The following is a 22,084-nucleotide window of genomic DNA, read 5'->3' as shown; positions in this document are numbered from 1 at the left end:
TGTTGTATCAGTATACCTTTGTGATCCATCATTCGTGTATCCTAAATCAACCACTCTACTATCATTGCACATTTAGGTACTACTACTTTTCCTTTATTTCTTAGTTATACTTCAGCTAAAGTGACTATTTTTGTGCACTTAAAATTCTTCTTCTCTAGATTATTTTCTTCTTATACCCAAATTCACATCCATAATTCTCAATCCCATACTCTGTTGAGAACATGACTAGGGCACCTGAGTGGCTCAGTTGGTTAAGCATCCAGCTCTTGGTTTCAGCTTGGCTTATGGTCTCCCAGTTCATGGGTTCAAGCTCCACATCAGGCTCTGTGCTGACAGTGCAGAGCCTGCTGGGGATTCTCTCTCTCCTTCTCTCTTTGCCCCTTCCCCCCTCACTCTCTGTCGAAATAAATACATTTTATTAAAAGAAGAAAAAAGCTTTAAAAAAAACCATGACTTTAGTATTCATAATTGGTTGGATCGTTTGGCTGGGGGAGGAGGTGGGGGAGGAAAGGGATGAGGATTAGACCTCTTTCCATACCTTCAAGTCTTCACCCTGACTGCAATGGAAAATGTCGGAGTATCATAAGAAGTTGCCCGTCAAAACAGATAAAGTGACAATCCCTCCTCTCAACAAAAGGAATAAGGAGTCCTAAAGCTGAGAGAGCTTTTATCAAAATACTGGTGATGGGCATTTCCAAAATGCAAGTTTTTTTTTTAATGTTTTTATTTTGGGGGGCGTGCAGAGGATCTGAAGTGGGCTGTGTACTGAGAGCAGAGAGTCCAACGTGGGGCTTGACCTCACCAACCGTGAGATCACGACCTGAGCCAAAGTTGGACGCTTACCCGACTGAGCCACCCAGGCGCCCCTAAAATGCAAGTGCTTAATGATCACGAAAGAAAGATCGACGGAATTCTGTTAACCTATAAGAAATGATATTCCTCAATGTGCAGCTTAGACCTCCCCTTCTGTCTCAACTGAATTAAACTGACCTCCATGCCAGTTGCACCAACTGTAACTTAACTGATAAGAAAAGTACAAGCGTCTTCCACAGAAACCGCAATGTTCCAGATGTTGGTTTGAGATTGTTCACGCACACGTCCTGTGTACTTGTGCTTGCCTTTGGTGCCCTCTGGCTATCTCCTGGTGCACTCCCTTGCTCCTCTTCATTATTTCCTCTCTTCCTAGTGCTCCCATGTTCCCCAGAGAAAACCTGATTGGATAAAAATAATTGTTCATGGCATGAAACTATTTGCATTAAAACTTTTTTTTTTTAACATTTATTCATTTTTGAGAGTGAGGGAGACAGAGCGTGAGTGGGGGAGGGGCAGAGAGAGTGGGAGACACAATCTGAAGCAGGCTCCAGGCTCTGAGCTGTCAGCATGGAGCCTGACAGGATTCGAACCCACGGACCGTGAGATCATGACTTCAGCGGAAGTCGGATGCTTAACCGACTGAGCTACCCGGGCGTCCCTGCATCTTAAAAGAGATCAAAATATTGTGACACAAAGGAATGAAATGCTAATGGTGTAATCTCAGATAGGAAATGTCTCAAATGATTTCAAATATGCTAACCACCACTTAGTCTGTAAAATAGATTTAAAAAATCAATGGTTACTTTCATATTCATTTCACAGTCTGCAATGTCGAACAATTCAAAGTCTGGAAAAGGAGGAGAATGACGGATAGTTTTTCAAGTGACTGAATCTTTGCAAACAGATCAGTCCGGGAGACAATGTTTATGGGGGGGTGAGGCAAGTCAAGACTGATTTTGTTAAGCAGACACCTTTATAAAATTATTTCCAAATTTTCTATATAAAAATTTTTAAATAATATATACATAAATAAATATTTACATATAAAGTTAGAACACTACCAAAAAAGCTGAAGCCTCTGTAAGCATTAATCTCTTCCAGCCCTGGTCCTTTCCCTGTTGCCCAGAGATAGCCCTTATTAGACACTGTTATGAGTTTGGCAAGTATCCATCCTTAAAAAAAAAACAACAAAATGAAACAGCTTTATTGAGGTATAATTATCATACAGCCAACTACACATATCTAAACTGTTCAGTTGGATAACTTTTGACATATGTATACATTTATGAAGTCTTTACCCCAAGCTCTATGTGGTGAACCTATCCACCTCTCAAGTTTACTCATTTCTCTTTGTGATCATTCTTCCCTCCCCATCCTCAATCACAGGCACCCAAAGATCAGCTTTCTATCACTAGAGATGAGTTTGCGTTTCAATAGGTTTATATACATGGAGTCATACATTAAGTACTCCTCCTTTTTTCTGGCCTCTCTCACTCAGCATAACTATTTTGAGATTCATCCATGTTGTTAGTGATAATAGTTCGTTCCTTTTTTTTTTTTAAGTTTATTTATTTTGAAAGAGAGACAGAAAGAGTGGGGGGGAGGGGCAGAGAGAGAAGGAGAGAGAGAGAATCCCAAGCAGGCTCTGCACTGACAGTGCACAGAGCCCCCACATGGGGCTTGATCTCAACCGGTGAGATCATGACCTGGGCTGAAACCAAGAGCAGGATGCTTAACCAACTGAGCCACCCAGATTTCCCAGTTCATTCCTTTTATTACCGAGTAGGCTTCCATGCTAAAGGTATACCTCAATATTTTTACCCATTCGCCCATTGATGGACATCTGGGCTGTTTCCAATTTGGAGTTATTACAAATAAAGTTGCACTGAACTGTGCACCAGTCTTTGGACATGAGATTTTAAAAAAACGTGGGTAAAGATGTAGAATAGCAAGATCATGTTGTAGGTATACATTTACATTTTTAAGAAACCGCCAAGTGGTTTTCCAAACAGGTTGTACTCCTTAACACTGCAACCACCAGGGCATGGGAATCCCAGCTCCTCCATATCCTTGCCAACATCTGGTATGGTCAGTCTCTTAGTTTAGCCATCCTAACACGTGTCAAGTAGTATCTCATTATGGTTTTAATTAGAATTCCCTAAAGTACTAGTGATGTGAGTATCTATCCTTGTGTTTATTTGCCAACTTCTGTGGTCAAATGATTCTTTGAATGTTTTATACATTTTCCATTGGGTTGTTTGTTTCCTTATGTTGAGGGTTCTTTTCACGTTTTGGCAAAAAGTCCTTCGTCGAACACATGTTTTACAAATACTCTCTCCCAGCAGTGGCTGCCCTTTCCATTATTCTAAGTTTCTTTAGAAAAGGAAAAGTTTTAAAATTTGATGAAGTCCAATATTTACATTTTTTAATAGGTATGTGTTTTTGGTGTTGTACCTAAGAAATCTTTGCTTAGCCCAAAGCCACAAAAATTTCTCCTCTGTTTTCTTCTAGATGTCTTATAGTTTTAGGTTTTATATTCATGCACAAATCTTTTAAATATGTTTTAATTGCTCTGGAGTGAATGAATAAGGGTGGAATGGCTGGACCATATAGTAGGTATACATTTAATTTGTATTTATTTTGAAAGAGAGAGAAAGAGTACACAGGAGGTCAGAGAAAAAGAGGGAGAGAGAGAGAATCTCAATCAGGCTCTGCACTGTCACAAAGGCAGTGGGGCTTGAACTCATAAACCATAAGATCATGACCTGAGCCGAAATCAAGAGTCGGTCACTTAACCAGCTGAAACACCCAGGTGCCCCCGCCCCGACTTTTTTTTTTTTTTAGAGAGAGAGAGCACATGAGCAGGGAGAGGGGCAGAGGAAGAGAGAGAGAGAGAGAAAGAAAATCTTAAGCAGGCTCCACCGTCAGCATGGATTCTGATGCGGGGCTCGATCCCACCACCCTGGGATCGTGAGCTGAACTGAAATCGAAAGAGTCAGACACGCAACTGACTGAGCCACCCAGGTGCTCCTACATGTAATTTTTTAAGAAACTGCCACGCTGTATTATTTCTGACTTCATCTTATCTCCTTTATTGGCTTATTAGCTAGCCATAAGTCTCATTCGTGTTATTTCGGTGATTGTATACATCTTTAACATATCACAGTATAGCTTTAAATGATATTTTAATAATTCCTGCATTAGAGCCTTAAAAGTGTGTGCTTCCATTTCTCTCCTTCCTGCTTTTGAGTCAATTTTACCTTCACATACATTATAAACTCTGCATACATTGTCACTATTTTGCTTTAAATCTATTAGCTTTCAAATACACTGACCCCTTTAGTACAGGTCTGCCAGAGATGAACTCTTTCAACTTCTACATGTCTGAAAAAAAAAAAGCTTCACCTTCATTTTTGAAATACATTTCTACTGGGTGTACAATTCTGTCCTTTAAACATACTGATCCACTGTCTCCTGGCTTGCATGGTTTCTGATAAGAAATCTGTTGTTATTCTTAGTTTGGTCGCTCTGTCATGTATCTTTTTTTCCTGTGGCCACTTTAAGACTTAGTCTTTGTCTATGGCTTTGAGCAAATGGGAGTGTGTGGGGCTTGGTGAAGTTGTTTTCATGTTTCTGGTGCTGGGTGTTCACTGAGCATTTTTGGATCTGTGCGTTTAAGGTTTTCATCTAATTTGGAAACCTTTCAGCCATTCTTTCTGCAAACAATTTTTGGTCCCCCACCATCTTTCCATTTCAGGGATTTCATTTACATGTATTTTACATGTATATTAGGTGACTTGAAGTTGTCCCACAGTTATTTTCATTTTTATAAAATTACTTTTTCTCCCCGAGGTTCATTTTTTCTTTTTTTTTTTTCTTTTATGTTTATTTGAGAGAGAGAGAGAGAGACCGCGTGAGCAGGGGAGGGGCAGAGAGAGGGAAGCAGAATCCAAAGCAGGCTCTAGGCTCTGAGCTGTTAGCACAGAGCCTGACGCGGGGTTCAAACCCATGGACCGCAAGATCATGACCTGAGCCAAAGTCAGACAGAGCCACCCAGGTGCCCCATCCCTGAGGTTCATTTTCAGTGCTTTCAATTGCGGTGTCTTAAAGCCACTAATCTTTTCTTTTGCAATGTCTTAGCTGCTGCTAATCCCATCTAGTCTTCTTTTTTTTTTTTTTAACCTCAAGTATTATGGTTTTAATCTCTGAAAGTTTTACTTTGGATTTTTTAATAGTTTCCGTGTCTCTACATAGCTTGTTGAACCTATGGAATACAGGTATAATAAAAGTTTTAATGTTCTCCGTTAATTCTGGGTTTTTTTTGAAAATTCTTTTTTTAATTTTTTAAAAATATGTATTTATTTTTGAGAGACAGAGAGAGAGAGACAGAGTATGAGCAGGAGAGGGGCAGAGAGAGAGGGAGACACAGAATTCAAAGCAGCCTGCAGGCTCCAAGCTGTCAGCACAGAGCCTGATGCCCAAACTCACAAACCGTGAGATCATGACCTGAGCTGAAGTCAGACGCTCAATCGACTGAGCCACCCAGGCACCCCTACTATTCTCCATTAATTCTAACATTTGTGTCAGGTCTGGGTTAGTTTTAATTACCTAATTTTTCTCCTCATTATTAGCCTACATTGTCCTACTTCTTGCAAGCCTAGTATCTTTATATCCCAGACACTGTGCATTTACCTTGTTGGGTACTGGATATTTTTGTACTTTTATATTTTGTATTTGTATTTATTGAGTTTTTCAGGATGCAGCTAAGTTACTTGAAAAGAGTTTGATCCTTTTGGGTCTTTTAAGATTTGTTAGGTGGGACTGGGGCAGTGCCTGATCAGTCCAGGGGTAATTACTTACCGGTACTGAGGCAAGACTCTTCTGTGTAATCTACCAAATTCCCATGAAATGCAAGGTATTTGCAGTCTGGTTGGACTGGTAAGCACTATGCATGGCTCTGAGTGAGCCCCGGGTACTGTTCCCTCTGATCTTCTACTACAGTCCCTCTCATCATCCTCCCCAACTGTGGGTCATTTCCAATATGAACGCATCTATCAGTAAATGGTATGCTGAGTAGTCAAGAGGGACATCCCATGGATCTCTGAGGACCTTTCTGAGAAGTCTCTACAGCTTCCTGTCCTGTGACTTCTAGCCACAGTTCTTCACATCAGGGAGTCCATAAGACTCTGCCTCAATCCCTTTCTCTGCGCCACACCCTGGAAATTCTCTCAAGGCGTTAAGCTGGGGCAAGCACAGGAATCACCTCGCTTATATCCTGGCTCTTAGGGATCACTGGCCTTTTTTGTCTGATGTGTAGTGCCTTAAAAACTGTTGTTTCGTATATTTTATTTGGGTTTTTTGCTGTTCTTGTTTCAGGCAAGAGGGTAGATCTAGTTCCGGTTACTCTGCTTTGGTTGCAAGGTAAAGTTGGTACGTATCCATTTTTTAAAAATTAGAATGTAGTTATAGAAAACATATGGATTGGCTTGTGTCTACCCCTGATATCACTTTGCAACTTGTTTTTTCATTTAAAATGTTTTCCTAGCTTACTTTTGGTACCTTCTGTAAAATATTGCATTGCATGATTATATTATATATTTATTCATCCCCCTATTGATTGACATTTAGATTGTTTCTAATATTTGCTATGGCAAAAACACTGCATCCAGCATTCTTATGCCTGCCTCCGAGTAGCACATGCAAATATTCCTTTAGAGAAATTTTGGGTCAATGTTAGCGAATTTAGCAATTTTAGGTCAAATTGCTCTCCAATGTGACCATATAAATTAACATTCCTACAGTGTATGAAAACCTGTTTCTTCAGTCTTGCCAGTATTTGATATTGGCAAGATTTCAAGTTTTTGCCCTTCTGCTAGCTTCTTATTGCTTGAGTTTGCATTTCTTTTATTTTTACAAGGTTGAATATCTTATATTTTTATTGACCATTTTTGTTTCTTCTGGGGATTTTCTACCTAGTGTTTGTCCAACCTTATGCTGAATTATTGTTAACATATTTTAATTTATTTAAATAAGTTCTTAAAACTTTGGACTGATTTTTTATATATATAAGTTATATATTATATACTATTCTATTTTATAATTAGAAATACAAATATCTTATTTTATATTTTTACCTAAATTTTATTTATATTTTATATTTAATTAATTTTTATATTTTATAATTATAAGTTTTATAAGTTACAAAATAGAATATCATATATGTAATTAATTTCTCTAAGTTTACCCCTGTTTTATAATTTTCTATTGTCTTATGGTGCAGAATTTGAATTTTTATCCAGTTAGGTTTATCAGATTTTTCTTTCATGTCTGTTGATTTTTTTACCTTAAGAAAGCTTTTCCTGTTACTAAAGTTATTAAAACATTCTCTCTTATAGTTTCTCTTACTAATTTTAATGTTAAATAATTTACAGTTAGATATTTAATCTATTTGAAGCTTACTTTTATGTATAAGGTATGGTAGGGATATAAATTGCATTGTTCATCTAAATAGCAAAATATCCCCATACTATTTTTGAACTATCTTCTCAACATTTAAATGTTTCAATCATATAGCAAATTCCCCAAAGATACAAGAATCTGTGCTTCATTTTTTTCTGCTCCTGTTAATCCTTTTCTATACCAATACTCACTGTTTTAATTACTGTTACTTTATAATACCTTGCTATCTCATAGGGCAAATACCACCTTTTTGTTATTCTTTTTCAAAATTATCTTGAATTTACCCTTCCATATAAATTTACAACCAGTTTCATGTTCGAAGAAAATCTTATTAGTTTGATTGGGTTTCATTAACTGCATAGATTAATTAGGCAACCATGAGTATCTTTACAATATTGAGGCTTCCTATCAATTAACCTGGTATAGTTCTCTATCTACTCAGATTTATTTTCTACAGCCTTCAGGAAAGCTTTGTAGTTCTTGCGATTTTTAAAGATAGTTTTATTGAATTTATCCCCAGTAACTTTATAGCTTTATTTGCTGTTTTAATGGGATCATTTCCACCATTTCCATATTGCTGATCTATAGGAAAGCTGGTGGTGTTCTGTACATTGAGCTTTTTCTCTCCTCCAAGCTAAATTCACCTATTAGTTCTAATAGTTCCTCATCTGACTCACTTGTATCTAAGTCCACCTTCTTGTCTTAGCTCGGAATACACTCTAGAGGCATCTACATGGCTCGGTTGGTTAAGAGTCTGACTCTCGATTTCAGCTTAGCTCATGATCTCGCCGTTCATGAGATCGAGCCCTGCACTGGGCTCTGTGTGGACAGTGAGGAGTCTGCTTGGGATTCTCTCTCTCCCTCTCTCCCTGCCCCTGTCCCACTCGTGTGCTCTCTCTCTCTCTCAAAATAAATAAACATTTTTTATAAAAAAGAGTACACTCTAAATGACAAGTTTTAAAATAATTTATTAAATGATGGATGATTTTGTAGATTCCCAAGTCAGCAACTTGAGCCCGTGTTCCACATTCTGAGGGTACACAGCACAGGAAACTAAACTCTCAGGTGCCGACTACACAACTTTTAGTTGGTCGCCGATAACACCAGGTTTTCTTCTCATCTGCCCTTTTCTCCTAACAGCAGAAATGGAACAAAATCTCTAGCTGACTTCAGTTAGTTGGGTGTCAGGTTTTGATCCATAAAGTTCATCTCTTTGATCAGATTTTCTCTTAATATCTGGAGCAAGAAATAAATTGCTATTATATATATTCACTAAGAAAGCAGCCGAACATGCTGAGGATGATGGCACCCAAGGTCAAGGTACCAGCACACACTTGTGAGTGGTGAGAGCGCAAGGCTGTAGTCAGGTTCCAGGATAAAGTGCTCATTAGACAGCCATACTTTTTCTCCCATCTCCTTACCTCACCGTACCTCCCGCTCCCTATCCATGGCACTCAAAGTGTTTTTAGCAAGACCCACACTGAGAATCACCCACTGTTCCATTCTCTTTGTGGAAAACCAAACACAGCACAAAAATGGTGGTTTTCTGGCTCATGCGTCGTAATGGGTAAATGATTCAAAGTAAGCTGGTAGAAGTCGGTGAGAGAGATTTACTCTCCTGTACATAGAACGGCTTTTGTCCAAGTAGGTAGAAGAAACTTTAAGAACTATTCATGCTTAAATATATGCACCAGAGTGCTGTGCCCCTGTCAAATAGGGCTCACATCAACAAAAATGATAATATTTTCCTTACATAAGTTTTCTAGTCCCTCTGTCAACATTTTGGAATACATCATTTGTAAGGAACATCTGCAAACGCATAAAGCAATCACTTCATGGGAGACAACGAATGCTTAAAAAGGCAACAAAAGAACATTTACAATTTTTAGATGTGAGTTTCAGATGTGAGTTTCCCTCACTTTTGGACAAGGATGCAAATTCAACTCTGTAATAAATTACAGTGCACTGTGAAGATTAAACGCACTCTTGGATTGAGTTCGCGCCTTCCTCCATCCTATCCTACACACAGCTGCCACACTAATCCTCCAAAAACACCAATTTTCATATGCTGCTTTTCAAAACTAGCTTCCTGGCTTCCTGTTGCACGAAAAATAGTCTCAAATGCTTTCGTCTGGCATTCAAGGCTCTCTGTGATGTGCACGCTGGCAAACATTTCACACACAAGCATGTGGTGTGGTGGAAGAAATGATCTCCGGCTAGTTATTTAGAGACCCCACTGGCCCCACGGCCCCACTGACCCGGCAAAGGTCCCATGCACCTCCTAGACTCATTGGCTTACTCAGTAATGGTCTGAAAGGCTATTACTGGGTCACATGCCCAAACCCTAGAGTCGGGCGTCAGGGTGATGTTGCCACTGCCTAATCACATGGACTGAAAGTGGGAATGGCGGTTTTCCAGAAGAAAACTGGGGCATTATCATGAGCAGTCAGGTGGTAAAACAGCTGAGATCCCCTACAAGTGCCTTAACACACTGGACAAAATTCAAGGAGACAAGCAAACGTATTAACTCTCATTAGGCCTCTTGCATCACACACAATTCCACAGGGTTTTATCACACAGATGCAGCTGAGGGAGGCACTGTCTCATTCTGGAATGTGAGGAGTCTCCTATTGCCCCAAATCCATGCACTTCCATTATAGCTGCTTGAAAAAAACTTTTTTTCATGTTTATTTATTTTGAGAGAGACAGAGCACAAGCAGGAGAGGCGCGGACAGAGAGGGAGAGATATTTCAAACAGACTCCACACTGTCAGTGTGGAGCCCCACATGGAACTTGAACCCATGAGCTGGAAGATCATGACCTGAGGCGAAATCCAGAGTCAGACACTTAACCAACTGAGCCACCCAGGCGCCCCCATTACAGCCACTTTTATATAGATAAGACCCTGTCTGGGAGCACAATTTGCTGGGTTCATTGTATACAATGTACATACCCTCAATAATAACTTTTTATCTCAGGTTGCACAAATTTAAGTAACACTTAGCCACAATGGTGTAAAATGAACAAAAACAACATATTCTGTGATGAATCAAATAAAATATATTTTGAGTTAATGCTTTCTCTCTTTAAAGATAACATTTCTGATAATTGTCATCGGTTCGTGAAAAGACACAAGACCAACAGTTTGTGTGTGTGTGTGTGTGTGTGTGTGTGTGTGTATGTTTTTCTCTACTTAAGGCCAGATTGTCTTGAATAAAGGTCTCAAAGTTTGCCTGAAGGCTTTCAAGGCAAATTGTCAGGTTGAGGGTGGTCACCACCCAGCCAGATGGCTTGCATACATCTTCAGTGCCTTTTTTCTACACATGCTCTCTTCCTGGTTTAAACCTTCATGATCCCAGTTCTATAGTGAAACAGTATTTGCAAGTCTCTCTTGACCATAACCTCCTAAAAGTTGGGGACTTCTCACTTTGGTTTCCCCAGGGCTTGGCATTTTGTTTGGCGTTGGGGCGGGCAGGGGGAATGGGCAATTCAAAAAGTATGTTATTTGATGCTATGACTCAATCCATCCATCTATGCTATGCACAAACACTACAACAAATTTCTTATAACAAATAGGAACTTCTTGCAATAAACTAAATTCCAAGGAAAGAATGAAAACAGGAAGGTAGCTGGTTTATTTGTACCTACTATGTGAGAGGCACTGGTTTAGTTTTTTTTGGTTTGTTTGTTCGTTTTTAATGTTTACTCATTTTTGAGAGAGCATGAGCAGGGGAGGGGCACAGAGAGGGGGACAGAGGATCCGAAGTGGGCTCTATGCTGACAGCAACCAGCCCAATGGGGGCTCAAACTCATGAACCATGAGATCATGACCTGAGCTGAAGTTGGATGCTTAACTGACTGAGCCACCCAGGCGCCCCTGGTTTAGGTATCTTTATAGACACATTATTCCATTGAACTTTCACAGTCCTATAAATTCTTACACTCAAGAGTTTGCATTGCTTGCCAAAGTAACCCAAACTCCCAGTGACAGGGGCATGAGTCATATTCAGCATGCCTGACTCCTTGATTACCAAGTCCACCATCCCCATTTACCATGATTCTGAGATTCATGAGTATGTAGGGGCTATCAGGAAATGTAAAAAATGTCCATTTTAAAGAGTGCTTTTTAAAATTTGTTTAATGTTTATTTATTTTTGAGAGAGCAGGGGAGGGGCAGAGAGAGGAGTCACAGAATCTGAAGCAGCTTCCAGGCTCTGTGCTGCCAGCACAGAACCCGACACAGGGCTCAAACTCACGAACCATGAGATCATGGCCTGAGCTGAAGTCAGCTGAAACAAGCTGAGTCATGGCCTGAGCTGAGTGTTTTACACTCTTTAGAAGCAATAGAAGCAAAAGCGGAATGACATAATGTGAGAGCAAATAGCTTGTATGGGAATCTGTGGGAATGATGGTGGATGAGAATTGTTTTTAAATTCGTTCTTTTGTAAATTGCCAAAAAAAAAAAAAAGTTCTCGTTTGTAGTGCACACTGTATAGTTCACAAAGCACATGGGAACAGTGAAGATAATGATGGGTTATGGTTGCAATTCGTAGGAAAGGAGGTACAAGGAAATTGAATGAAAGGAGATAATAATTTACGTCCATAATCAATCTTCTTTTAAAAAAAAATTTAATCTGAAAGTACATTTCTGCCACCTATCTTCTATTCGGTATAATAAAGAATGAGAGTGATACAGAGATGAATTCTAGTTCAGGGTTTTGAAAGGCCAACCAGCTTTAGGGCAGTGCCCGAGCTTACAGTGTTAACAAGATAGCACAATTTGATACGTGGTGCCTGCCAGCCAACTTTAGAAATAATTCCACGTTCGTGAGAAGTCTGCAAGAACCACAAACCAAACCTCAAAATAGATTCGAAGAAAAAATACTCTTAGAAAAAATTTCCCTTCCTATCAGAAGCAGACCAGAAGGGAGCTGACGCTCCCACTTACAAGTTCCCCAGAAAGCTTCATCTAGAAGGCTGTTACTTTCTTCAGACACACAGCCGGTCACTCTTTTCTGAGGCTCTTGCCTCTTCCATGGCCTCTTCCAGAGACTAAGACCCCAATCTGGAGAGCGCCATGGGCCTCCGGACCACTAAACAGATGAGGAGAAGCACAAAACAAGCCTCTGGTCACCACGAGGGTATGTAGGTATTTGCTGCTTTTCTGCGTTTCTCAAAGCTGAGCTTTGGGCTGGAGGCGGCTCCTTTACTGACCCATTGCTGACACCGCGTGCTAACAGCGATTATGTTGTCTCTTGCATACGTCTTTCCATCCTCACCTGCCCAGGCCGATGTGGATTCTTTAAAAACCCTTAGGAGAGTCCTGTTACATTTAAATTGCCTATAACGTTTGTGTAATAGACTTATGACTGACGATAGGTTTAATTAAAATACAACTGTCTTTGGGAAGCCTGGGTGGCTCAGTGGGTCAAGCGCCGGACGACTGCAGCTCGGGTGGGTCCTGATCTCGCGGTTCCCGAGTTCCAGCCCCGCGGAACTCACAGCCTGGAGCCTGCTTCAGAGTCCGTGTCGCCCTCGCTCTCTGCCCCTCCCCCGCTCACGGTCTCTCGGAAAGTGAATAAACGTTGGAAAAATTTTTTTAAAAATACAACTATCTCTAATGTATTCTTGGTAAACGACGCCAGTCTGTGCTCCCGTAAGTAACTGGCGCACGTTCCCCTTTAAATTAGACCTTAGTGGTTTTCTTGTAAGAACCGATTCCGCATTTCCGAGAGAACCCCGGCTATTTTTCTAGAACGGCTGTACGGGTGTGGATCAGGCGCTCTCTCGTTTCCCTCCCTTTGTGCAGCATCTATCCTGGAGGCCACGTAATAGCTATCTGCCAAAGAAAACTCCGAATCGCGGTTGTCAGCGTGTGCCACCATGCAGCGGCATTCGCTGCCCAAAGACCGGGAGACTTTAGACAGCAGATCGCGGGGCCTGCGGTGGGAGAGCTGCGTGCCGGCCCCGGCGTGATTAGGGGGCCAGCACGGCGACCCGCGACTGCAGCCGGGATTTAAGGCCACTGATTCCTTCGCAGCCAGGCCGGGACGGCGCTCGAGGGGCCGCCAGGTCGGGAGCCTGGGCGCGCGGCAGGAAGGACGCCCGCTGCGGGCGCTGCCCGAACTGGCGACGCTCCGGGCACGCGGGCGCCCCTCCCCGCGCCCCGGCCCCGGCCCGCGCCTGCCGAGGGAGGGAGGCGGCCGCGCCGAGAAGGGGCTTTGCTAATTGCCGAAGCAGGAAGTGAGCACGCGGAGGACGCTGCGGAGAGTCTGGGAGGAGGTGGAGGAGGAGGAGGAGGAGGAGGAGGAGGAGGGGCGCGCAGAGCCGCGGTGGTGAGCTCCGGGAGCGTCGGCACGGCAGGACCTGCCATCCCTGCCCTCCCGCTCTCCAACCCCGTCCCCGAGGCCGCGCAGCCCCCTTGGGCGCTCGTCTGCCCCACCCCGCCCCATGGCTTTCCCGGACGACCCTCTGCGCGCAGGTAAAGTGACACCGCGCCCTCACCTGGAGCGGGAACCGCGGCCCGCGAGCTCGCCAGGCTCCCGCAGCTACCGTGGGGCCGAGCCTCCTGCGACCCCCGGGGCTTCCCGGGACGACCTTGGACGGGGCGCCGCACCCCGGTCCGCGCGGGGTCGGGCCGGGGACCGCGGCGGCGCCCGGGGCCCCGAGGGCGCGGTGCGAGGTCCCCCCCGCGAGCGGCTGCCGATCCCCGCGGGTCTCGCCGGCCTCCTGCGCGCCCGCCGCCCCCACCCTTCGGCACCCCCACGCGTGCCTGGGACGCGCCTTCCCTCTCCCCGCGCTGTGGCCCCCGCCGCTTTTGTTCTGGACTCGGGATCCCAGTTGAAACAAGTCTCTCAAGCCTCTCTGGCAGGAAAGAGCGCAAGGAGTGGATTTCATTCTTTCCTCCCCGGCTCTTCCTTTCTCCCCACTCACAGGCCTTCTCATTTCTCCTTTTCTCTCCTCTTTTTCACTTTCATTAAATGCTTTTGTTCTGTATGTACGTTGGCCCTCAGAGCCGTTGCATGAACTGGTATCCAGGAAACCGAGAGGCTGATCCCACCTGTGGGATCCCACCTGTAGAGGCCTTTAATTAGAATGGTCTCTAGTTCTGTCCTTATGTTAAAATACTGTGTGTACCCAGGCCAGAATCTCGATTTTTCTTTCATCTCTTACTTGATTTAAGGGCCTCCTCAGACTTCACCTTCCAGGATTTCTGCCCTTGCTCTCCCATCCTCTTGGGAGGAATGAATGAATGATCGAGCTACTCCCCGGGGCACGCTACGGATTTCTCTCCTTTGCTGAGGTTGGAAAGGCTGCGGAGAAAACCACATATACAGAACTGCCTGTAACTGCGTAGATAAACGTGTTTCCTATTTTCTGGCCTGGGCTTGGGCAGGGACAGAGCAACATTCCATCATTAATCTGTGGTTTGAGCAGTTAGGAGGAGACAAAGTATCTGGAGGTGAGTCAGAAGACAGCTACATTGGCATCATGGTGTGCTAAGTTTGGGAGCGTTTCCTGAAGATTTTGAAGCAAGGTCTAAATTCTTCTTCAAGTGGGGAATGGTAAATATGTTTTCCAGGGAAATGGGAGATAAATCAGTTGTCTGGATCTCCTTTCCCTCCCCCCATACCCACTGTTTGGGAAAAAACAGAAAGGGCAGCCACCCCCACTCACCTCCACATCCACGTCTTCCAAGAACCCGATGGACAGACAAGTGCCAAGAGGTGTGAGGCCCGATTTTACCAACAGTCGTCTCAGATCTCATTACATGATAGTGGCGAAGGGGCTTCAAAAAGATTGGGGGGGAGGGGGTACGGGGATCCATGGAATGGGGACAAGTGTAAAATCTGCTTGGGCCCCCCAAATTAGTGGCACCAGAGAAGACAAGGCCCAGGAACTGCCCCTTAATAGTGATACAGTGTGTAAAAAGCCTCAGTGAGTCATGGTGTGAAGAGGCCACCAGGGCAGCCAACGTGGTCTTAGCGGACCACACTAGCACTACAGGATCTAGAATTCCTGTCGTGGTGTTCTTGGTCTGCCTGGCCCAGCCAAAATGGAACAAAGGACTTGGAAATCCCAGCACATGAGGCGTGACCAGAGGGGATGATGATAGGAGGGTGTCCTTCAAAAGAAACTGGTCTCCTGAACTTTAAGAGGTAGAACCCAAATCTGTACGTGAGATCTTTCTGGCTTCCCACAGAGTGGGGAGAGGCCTCCTAAGGTCGAGGTCTCCTTGTCACTCGCAAAGATATAGAAGAACCTATTCAGACATTCGAAAGATGTCCCCATGTCCGTTCCCACTCTGGGAGTCTATCAGTAAGAGGAGGGTTCCTCCATCTAAAAAAAGATCGAAAATGACTTTCCCTTTCTCATTTAATGTCTATAACCTCCAGCGCATACCCGCCCACCCCTTCTATTTCTGCAGTGAAGCCACAGATGGTGCCAATGTGTGGAACTCATTAAAGGGAGTCTTCCCTTCTGCATCCCTGACCGAGCTCCCATGCTCTCTCCTGACTTCCTGCACTCAGCGCTCACCTGCCGTGTTCACACCTACGCTTGCCTTTTACCCGCCGCTTCACCAAAAGGTGGCCAGAGACCTAACAGATCCTGCACTTGTCTACTTAAGAAACCTGCATGGACTTTTCTAACAGATTCTGTCCTTCAGAGGTTTTCATTCTCTCTCCGTCCGTCTCTACCTACCCCTGCCGTCCCTGCCCCTTCGCAGACATTGTTTTCATTGTCCGGAAGGCCCTCTTCACCGCCCCTCCCCCCCCCACTCCTGTCTGTCCCCAACTAGACAGTAAGCTCTTGGACAGAGCTCACACCTGTCACGGTATTCGGTGGTGTGGTTTCCGAGTGGTGGTGGGGATCCGGAACCAAAGGACATGAAGGAATTCTTGAGACATCTTTGGTGCAAAAAAAAAAAAAAAAAAAAGGTGATCTTATTAAAGCACAGGGACAGGACCCGTGGGGCGGGAATCGATGCCCGATAGTGAGGAGTGGCTGATTACATACTTGGGAGCTGGGGAGGTAAAGGCAAGAGGAAGTCTCCAACAGCATTTTCATATGCTAAAGAAGACACAGATCCTGGAGGCCTGGCTGTCTTTGTGCTAAGGTGGTTTTCCCTTCCAGCAAAGCCTCAACATCAAGACAGTAGGGAGGTCCTGGAGAATTGTTACGCGCGATAATTGTCAATGGGCTGCAGGTTATAAGGCCATTTAATTTTGTCTACCATTTGTTTCTGCCTCTGTTTCCCACACCACTCAGCGCTTTGTAAGCCCTGGTTAAATACTTACTGCCTCACTGAATGAATGGAAGTATACAGTTTAACCACATATGCTTCAAACTGTGGGCAGTAAAAGCTCTTCTTGTTTTGAGATTTTAGAAACTTCTTTATCCAGTTAGATATGTCAAGTGAGTTTACCTTGTAAAGATAAAAAAGATGTTTGTGTCTTCACGTGCAAATAACAAAGGTATATATATATATTATCATAGCAGGTTATGAGCTTAGTGTGAGGAAACAACGTTTTGCACTAAGAAAATCTACAAGACTGTTGGGGTCACACGGAAGAAAAACAGTCATGCAGGTTCTAGTAAGGCTGTCTCACTCTATCTCTGCCACTAATAAAAATCGAACACGGAATGAGTCAGATCATCTGTGTCGGAGGTGAGTCCAGTCTGGCTCACGTTCATACAGACTTCAAGCCAGAAGCAAAGAAAGAGGCTTTGAAACCTTGGGTTGAGGAGGTGGGGGTGAATCACTGCGATGAGCTAACTGCCGAAGGGCCACCAGCTCATGGGCGCATGTCCTTCCTTTGTTCTGGGGTCCCTGTTTGCACTGTGCAGTGAGGCTGCTGGTGGGGCAGCAGCTCAGGACAGCCCTGGGTGGCCCCTCATCTCTCACTGCCCCTTCCAGCACCCCCCCCCCATGAGTTTAGGTGGGTCCCAGGTAGCAGTGGGAATGGAAACCGGGACAGAAGAGCCAACCGCTTCAAGGAGCACAGGTCTTTGACCAGCCAGACCAGCTAGCCCTTCTTCAGATGCACCAGAGAGCCGTGGCAAGCTGGAGTTCTCCTTTCTCCTTTTCTTCTTCTTTTTTAAGTTTATTTATTTTGAGAGAAAGAGCATGCTGCAGCAGGAGAGGGGCAGACAGAGAGGGAGAGACAGAATCCCAAGCAGCCTCTGTGCTGTCAGCACAGAGCCTGATGTGGGGCTCGAACCCGTGAACCCTGAGATCGTGACCTGAGCTGAAGAACTCAAGAGTTGGATGCCACCATCTGAACCACCTAGGCACCCCCTGGGTGTGCACTTTCTGGACCCCTGGTCCTTCTTCCGCTTGTTCAGCACCTGATGTGAGGTCTGCAGACGGCAGGGAAGAAGAGAAAATGAACAGTGTGCCAGCGCCACCAGAGCACTGCCTCCCTGAGACCTTGTGTCCCGAGTATGGTTAGGGCTCTAGGACTTCTTCATAACCAGGAATGAAAACAGCCGTTGGTCAACAGAAAAGCGATCGTACTCACAAAATCCTAATAACAGAGGAAAAATAAGTTCGCTCTGAAACTGCAAGTTCGAAACTTGTCTTGAGTTCTTCACTCGAAAGCACACAAGGCCTCTCACGGCTCCTGGTTCCCTGGGAAAGCCAGGGCGCTCCGGCATGCTTCCCTCTTTGTTCGCTCTGAAAGAACATCCTTAGAGGAGGTCTTTGGATTTCCCTTGACAGACTGTGTCTAGGAACGGGTGGCGCCCGTGTTCCGTGGCTAATGAAGGGAGGTGTTGGAGCGGAACCATACGGCTGTTGGGTGGCTCACCAGGGTGTGTGTTGCAAAATAGGGGACGGTTGCTTCTGGAGAGGCCGTGGGCTGCGGTCCACAGTTTTAAGGATGCGATTTGGGTCATTGAGCGGATGAGGAGTCAGGAGGAGATTTGGGACTTAGAGCTGGTGCTGGAATGCATAGTACTTTGGGGGAACGCTCAGTGCCTGTATTTTGCACGTGGGAGGGATGTGAATTGGGGGGCCAGAGAGTAAACTATGATGGGTTGAGCTGCGTTCCTCCAGAAACATTGTTGTCATTCTAATCTCCAGTACCTCAGAATGTGACCTTATTTCGAAATAGAGGCTTTACAGATGTAATCTAGTTAAAATGAGGTCATTAGAGTAGGTCCTAATCTAACATCCTTGTTAAAAGGGAAAATCTGGACACTGAGATTCCCCCCAGGGGAGCATGTCAGGTAGTCAGTGTGTGAACTTCTAGAAAGTAGTGGAAATTAGGCAGATTAAAAAAAATTTTTTTTCAATGTTTGTTTATTTTTGAGAGAGAGACAGAGAGACAGAGCGTTGAGTGGGGGAGGGGCAGAGGGAGAGGGAGACAGAATCCGAAGCAGGCTCCAGGCTCTGAGCTCTCAGCACAGAGCCCGATGCGGGGCTTGAACGCATGAACCATGAGATCATGACCTGAGCCGAAGTCAGACACTTAACTGACTGAGCGACCCAGGCGCCCCAAAATAGGCAGATTTTGAAGTCACAAAGTCCCAGGTCCAGATTCTGGCTCTTGTATTACCCTGTGACTTTAGGCACACAGTTATGTAAAAAGGGAGGCACCAGAACCTTCCTCGGGGTTCCTGCGAGGATACACTGAGCCTGGGGGTAAACCCTGCAGCACGGGCTGGGCACCAGGTAAGCGGGAGCTCTAATGGGAATTTCAGAGGAAGGTGCTGACCGCGGCTTCCTATATCATTCAGTGACTTTAGCCTGAAGATGCTCTTTGGCCGATGGGGCCACTGCTTCTCACCGCTCATGGACCTTTAAAGCTGGAAGGACGCGTGGAGGCTCCGTTCACCCCTGACTATTACAGATTAGGAACCTGAGGCCCAGAGAAAGAAGAAACGATCTAGCAGCCTGCCTAGCTTGCTCTCCCCTGATGTCTCCGAGAGCCGGGCCAGGTGTCCTCCAGGGCCACGCTGCGTCAGGTCACCACGGGCTTCTCTCGTGCCTTTTGAGAACTCTCCACAAGACGCTCATGTAAATTAAACATCAGTGCCATCAGCGAGATCCTTTTTGGTCAGTTCCCAGGTAACTTGGGGTGATGTGTATCTTCTTGCCTGGAGACATTGATCCCGGAGTCGAGGTGGCTTTGGGAGGAAAGCACTGCCAGAGAGAGCAGGGCTTCGGCTGGGAGCTAGGGGAAGTCCCAGCCTGAGCTCATGTGGTCCCCCTTTCTGTTTTGGCTCCTCCCGTGCCCCATGTCCCAGCTGCTGTCAGAGCTTTGCCTGGGGGCCCTGCCTGCTGTTCCCTGGAACTTATAAAAAATACACACTGTAATGCTTCTAAATAAGAGATTTGATTTTATATGTAGTAATACTGTAAACATGCAGCTCCAAGGGCTCTCAGAAGTCCTTTAGGGCAACTTCCTACTTCCAGACCAGTGTCAGAGAATCAGGATCAGCCCTCCTCCAAATACCCTCCTTGGTACACACCCACCCAGGCCTGGTGGACACAGGTAGTTGAGCGCGAACCACAAGGACATCCCGGGTGGGAGAAGGCACGATGTCAGGCAGGGCACATTGGGCACCACGCAGGCCTGGGTCTGTGTGCGTGCTTGGCAGTGATGTGCACAGAAGAACTTCCTCCACGGCCTGATCTACGTCAGAGACTCCAATGAAGGTGATAAAAAACCTGGACGTGCCTTTACTACGGGGTCCGAACACATCGCCTTTCCCGATTACCCTTTCGCTTTGCTGCCGTACATCAGAAAATGAAAAACCTGAATTCCTTGTGCCCTTGCCGTCATAAATTCTGTTTAGTCTCAGAGATTTCAGACCAAAGCAAGAGACTTTGGGCCTCCAAACATGTGCCATCATCCGCCTGGCTTTTCCTGTTCACCTCATAGCTTTGTGAGGCACGCTCCTCCAGCCTGGGGTTCCCAATCCTGGCCTGACCACAGTATCCATCACCTGGGGCCCCCCTATCCCCCCTTCCCCCGACCCCGCAGGTTACAGGGGAGGAGCCTGAAGCCATAAGCACTTAGGTGAGTCATCCAAGGTCACACTGGCTCAAGGCCAGACCACTGCTCTCAGGATGTGGCAGGGAGAACCAAAGCCTTCAGCACCCAAGCCCACTGTGCCTTCCTTAACTGTGCTGTTTGAGTCCTCACTGCCACTTTTGGTGTGATTCTGCCTTTCCTGACCATGTCCTCCGTTTTCTTCCTCTTTTTCCTTCCTTTCATGCTAATTTTTCTGTAGGAAACAGAACTAACTTACAGATACAGTGGGTGATGTCTGCATGAATTCTGTTAGGGTCATTTGGAAACCACCACCTCCCCCACACACACACCCCTCCCCAGCTCTCTAGGTCCTGCACAGCCCTTGACCTGAAATGCCATTGTTGATACCTGCTGATACATCACACCCCCGGTGGGGGGCAGGTTTTAAAGTATTATCATCTAGAGACGCCTGCCTGTGTGGCTCAGTCGGTTGAGCATCTGACTGTCGATTTCAGCTCAGGTCATGATCTCACGGTCCTGGCGTTGAGCCCTGAGTTAGGCTGAACATGGAGCCTGCTTGGGATTCTCTTTCTCCTCCCCTCTCTCTGCCCCTCCTCTGCGCTCGCTCCCTCTCTGTCTCTCAAAATAAAAAAAAAATAAAGCATTAGCATCTAAGTATGCTTTAGTGAAAATGAAATTGTTGCAACAAGGCCGTGATAGGTGGGGAGGGAGGAAGGAACTTGAGATTACTCAGTGACGGCTTCCACCACCCTGTCTCCAGCCAGGAACCGGAAGGAGAAGAATGAAAAGGAAAAACTCAGAAACCAAACTCGATGTGTCTGGCCGGACATATCTGAAGTATACTAATGTGCCATGTTCTTTATCCCCTCTCAGCCTTCTCCCATGCTGTTCCTTCTCTCTAGAATGCTTTTCCCTCCCCAACCCCTTCTCCTGGCTAGCTTCACTTCATCCTTCCAGACCCAGCTGTCCATTCCCCGGCAGGATCTTCTCCCCGCCCCGCCCCCCCACAACCCCACTGTGTACCCCAGGCTGGGCATTTACGCTTCCTCTTGTTTCCATAGCATTCTGCACTTGTGTTTCTTAACACTGAGGGCTCTGTATTATAATGACTTATCACTTGGGCAGGAGCAGTTGTGAAAACTCTGGGTGAAATCAGCAACACAGGTGGTTCCTGTTTTGTTTACATGGATTTAAATCCATATTTGAGTCCATATTCCCCTGGGCTCCCAGGAAATTCCTTTTCAGTCCGAGTCGGGACCTGGCCCTTCCTCAGGGTCACACGGGAATCTGAGAGGATGATGTGGTGCTTGGAAAACTAGAGAGGGGCCTTGAATTTTTAGTACATTTTGGTGGGCATTGCTGTCCTCAGGGTCTGGGCCTTGCAGGACCCTTGCGATCCAGCAGCCCTTTGTTTCTGGGCTAGACACAAACCACGGGTCCCTTTGCTGGGGTTGGGAAGTCCTCTTGGTGCATCTCCTGCTGTGGCCTTGCTACCTCTGGGCTCTGCCAGGGACCAGGCCACGGTCCCCACTCATGAGGCTGCAGATGTCTGTCCCCTGCTCTGTGGAATGACACTGGCGAAAGCTCTCCTCGTTTGTCCCCACTCCTCTGGGCCATCTTGTTTAATCTCTCCAATGACTAGGCTGTCATAAAACAAACAAATGGATGTTCCCTTCACACTGCTGCTCCTTTGGGCATTGTCAACACCTGCCAGGCAAAGACATGGGGAAAGTCCAGACACATTCTAGAAGGGAAACATCTAGGGAGAACAAACACAAATTATTATAAATCATCCTGCTATGCTCATT

At 45.4% G+C, this 22,084-nt stretch overlaps 1 protein-coding gene across 8 annotated transcripts in view; it reads left to right on the top strand.

Moving 5' to 3' along the window:
* EDARADD (EDAR associated death domain) overlaps window positions 1-22,084 on the top strand; it is a 116,247-nt gene that overhangs the window by 11,672 nt on the left and 82,491 nt on the right. For 2 of the 8 annotated variants that reach the window (XM_042960481.1, XM_042960480.1), the window contains exon 1: window positions 12,192-12,413. In XM_042960481.1, coding sequence (XP_042816415.1) covers window positions 12,350-12,413 — 64 coding nt within the window. In that variant the 5' untranslated portion in view covers window positions 12,192-12,349. Of the gene's footprint in view, window positions 1-6,189; window positions 6,244-12,191; window positions 12,414-13,626; window positions 13,754-19,014; window positions 19,346-22,084 lie in introns of those variants that run through there. The other 6 variants (XM_042960484.1, XM_015539219.2, XM_015539220.2 and 3 more) reach the window with 6 other exon arrangements.

The sequence above is a fragment of the Panthera tigris genome, chromosome D2, assembly GCF_018350195.1.
Source record: "Panthera tigris isolate Pti1 chromosome D2, P.tigris_Pti1_mat1.1, whole genome shotgun sequence".
In the NCBI taxonomy this organism is placed as follows: Eukaryota; Metazoa; Chordata; class Mammalia; order Carnivora; family Felidae; genus Panthera; species Panthera tigris.
This window is presented reverse-complemented; position numbering and strand designations above follow the sequence as displayed.